The sequence below is a fragment of the Micromys minutus genome (assembly GCF_963924665.1).
Source record: "Micromys minutus genome assembly, chromosome: 15".
Taxonomy (NCBI): domain Eukaryota; kingdom Metazoa; phylum Chordata; class Mammalia; order Rodentia; family Muridae; genus Micromys; species Micromys minutus.
Window position 1 is genome coordinate 27247671 of NC_137984.1, and position 3627 is coordinate 27251297.

A 3627-nucleotide genomic window follows, 5' to 3' on the forward strand; every position below is an offset into this window, starting at 1 on the left:
ATTATATCTGGCTACAGAAGCCAGCATACTTGCAGCACGTGGAGATGTGTCCTGGCATTTTTTATTTAACAGGAAAAGGGTAAGATAGGCACAGACCTTTTGAAAGGTTTTCAGATCATTTAAAATGCAGCCTAGATTGAGAATTACTGACATTGTGTGTGTGTGTGTGTGTGTGTGTGTGTGTGTGTGTGTGTGTGTATTAGTTTATATTATGTGTTGGCTCCCCTAACAACGTATTGATACCCACTGGTGTCCTCTGTCACCAATGATATCTAATTAGAGAGCCCAAACCCCTAGCATGTAGCCATCACATTTCTCATTATTTATGTCACATCTGCACTCGGAGGTTTTTCTTATTTGCATAACGAAGACCAGTAATCAGATTTAACATTTAATTGCTAAAATTAATAATCATCAATAACAAATATTATAAATGGTGCCTGTTGATATTTAAGATATAGTATTGACCAAATGAAATCAGAAGCATCACCTTGATTCTATGAACAGCACGCAACTCCCAGTTCAGGGTTGGAAAGCTTTCTCTAAGACCCCAGGTACTAAATATTTTAGCCATTGTGGGACCCAAAGCAAAGCAAGCCATAGCTGTACTCCTAAGACCTGTAGTAGAGTAGTAGAAGCTGGCATGTGTACCAGCTCTGACCTGCAGTTTCAGAAATGGCAGATTTTCATAGTGTAAGCATGGTGGTCAACATCTGTGCTATTATCAACTTTGGTTATAGAGTTTGTAAAACAGTGGCTAGTGGTTAAAGCAGAGACCCATAAATGGTCGAAGTCCCAAGCATTAGTGACTCCAGGTACCTAAATGTGATATCAACTTCCCATCATCCGAAGTTTAGAGAATTTCCAGGGAGAGAGAGAGCAGAATAAATGAAAGCCTGCGGCGGGGATGGGAGCTGTGGGGTGCTGTCATTTGGATGTAATATGGCTGTGTCCTACATCCATTCATAACACCAATGGTTTTTACCTGCAGAAGATCAGTCAGTCAAAATGCCAGCACAGAGGGGACGGGGCTCCCAAAGTCTCACCTGTATCAGAAAAGGCCATTGATGCCTGCTGAGGAAGGGAGAATGATTCATCTTTGGGGTTGTGGTTGCTGGCAGGTTGACCATGACCTAGTAGATAGCTACTACTTATGTGCTATGAACTAATTGAACCCAGAGGATTATTAATATAAAATAAAAAGAGTCGGGACCCTAGAGGGAGGTAGAGAGAGCCCGTGGTAGTAGGACACACTCAGTATACATAGTCAGCCCTAGTTTGCTTTCTTTGCCATGGTAAAACACTGAGCAAAACTAGCTTGAGGGGAAAAGGACTTACCTAGCTTATGGGTTAAAGTCAGTCTTTGAGGAGCGCTAAGACAGGAACTGAAGCCAAGAGCATGGTAGGACATTGCTTTCTAGCTTTCTTCTCTAGCTTGTTCAGTTTCCTTTCTTTTACAGCCCAGACTCACCTGCCTAGGAATGATACTGCCCACAGTGGTCTAGGTCCTTCCATGTCAATTAACAATCAAGAAAATACCCCACATTTATTCTCAGAGGTCAGTTCTATATTACCAATTCCTTCATCGATGTCCTGTCTTCGTAGATATGCCGAGATGACAACTGAAATAGACTATGTCGTTGTATAAAGTATCAAGAAATTAAAAAAAGAAACTATTATAAAGGAAAGAAACAAAGATGTGGCTATTAACACGGGTAAAGGAAATGACTATTTGGTTTGTTAGTTTTACAGCTCACACAGCTTACTTCTTGATTCCCTGGATCTGGGCTTTTCTGCTTTACCAGACTGAGCTCTCTGAGCAGGAGGGTTTCTGTGCATTAGTTCCTCAGTCTGAGCCTGGAATGGGGGTGGGGTGGATGTCACCTTCCTGACTTGCTTGGCTGTAAACTCAGTTTCACTTTTGCCCTCTGCAGTAAAATGAAACTACGTGGGCACTCGGTTTCTAACTGTGACCTTCTCAGTCACTGCTACTGGGCTGCAAGTCTGCCTTGGAGAAGTCAAACCTGAACAGCAACATGTCCTCCATGTTGAAGGGCCCCAGTTACAGTGAGCACTTCAGGTTGATGGTGATCTGCATAGTGCTCCTGCAGGTGCTCCTGCAGTCCCTGTCTGTGGCTGTGACTTACATGTACTTCAACAACAAGATGAAGCAGGTTAGTAGCCATGTCTCAGCAGCAGCTGGTTACCTGTCTCTGCTTTGCCTCTTAGCTTGCTCTTCTGTGAAAGCTTAGCTGTGGATTGAGCTACGCCTTTCCCAGTTGTAGACTCTAACTGCTAACAATGTGAGGACTTTATAAAACTGCAAGTTGGCAGACTTGCCAGCAGCTGTAGTTACAGAACAGGCTCTCTGAGTACTGGCACCCTGTGGAAGTGTGCTGTCATTTCAAAAGTCTCTGTGTGTGGTGCAGTTAGCAGTGTCACCTTGCACAAGTGCTTTCTGTGAAGTACTCTAGAGGTCTGTTTGTATGTGTGTGTGTGGGGGGACGTGGGGAGAGAGAGGAGACAGACAGACAAAGGGAGACAGGGAGACGGAGAGAGGGAGGAAGAGAAAGAAAAGAGGAAGAGGGAGGGGAGAGGGGGGAGGGAGCTAGAGGGTAGGAGAGGCAGAGAGAGAGAACAGCAAGTGATTTGGAGGCTAGAGGAAAATGCCAGTTTTCTTTCTCCCTTACTCTCCAGCTTGTTTTTCTGAGACAGGGTCTCTCTCCGAACCTTGAACTCATATTGTTTATCTTTTGCTGCTCTGCAGTTGCCTGGACCTTGGGGTGAGGGAGTGGCATAGATTACCCCATGCTCAACAAACATCTGTCTTGACTGCACTTTGATCACTTGTGAGTCTGTAATAACCACTGTCCTCCAGATGAAGAGTGGATCTGAAAAATGCTCACACAGACAAGTCATGCTCGAAAAGCTGGCAGGGAGAATAGCACGGGTCTAAACTAAAATCATTGCGAGGCTCAAAGTGTTAGCATTTTGTCTCTTACGTGATCCTATAGTGGTTAGTACTCTGCGCTGGGGCTGCACCAAATCTCGTTCAAATCCGAGTCACTGCACCAAATGAGTTTCATAAAAAGATAGAAAGAAGGAATATGTTTGGTGGGTGTGTAGTCAGGTGTGGGGAAAGGGGGTGCCTCTGCAGGCCCATGCTGAGGCAGCCCTTCTTCTCCCTGAGGGAGCAGCACAGGGACAGTATAGTATAGAACAGAGTTTATTCAGGGCATGGGAAGGGGAGTTGAGAGGGTAATAGAGTGTCTTAGGGTTTCTGTTCCTGCACAAACATCATGACCAAGAAGCAAGTTATGGAGGAAAGGGTTTATTCAGCTTACACTTCCACATTGCTGTTTATCATGAAACGAAGTCAGGACTGGGACTCAAGTAGGTCAGGAAGCAGGAGCTGATGCAGAGGCCAAAGTTACTGGCTTGCTTCCCTTGGCTTACTCAGCCTGCTTTCTTATAGAACCCAGGTCTACCAGCCCAGGGATGGCACCGCCCACAATGGGTTGGGTCCTCCCCCTTGATCACTAGTTGAGAAAATGCCTTACAGCAGGATTTCATAGAGGCATTTCCTCAACTGAGGCTCCTTTCTCTGTGATAACTCCAGCTTGTGTC

The 3627-nt window shown here is 45.1% G+C and overlaps 1 protein-coding gene across 1 annotated transcript in view; it reads left to right on the forward strand.

Annotated features, from left to right (window-relative positions):
• The first annotated feature begins 1953 nt into the window (after positions 1-1953).
• TNFSF10 (TNF superfamily member 10) overlaps positions 1954-3627 on the forward strand; it is a 19111-nt gene continuing 17437 nt past the window's right edge. The window contains exon 1 of the mRNA XM_080929636.1: positions 1954-2174. Within this exon, the coding sequence (XP_080785762.1) occupies positions 2037-2174 (138 nt within the window). The 5' untranslated portion in view covers positions 1954-2036. The remainder of the gene's footprint in view (positions 2175-3627) is intronic.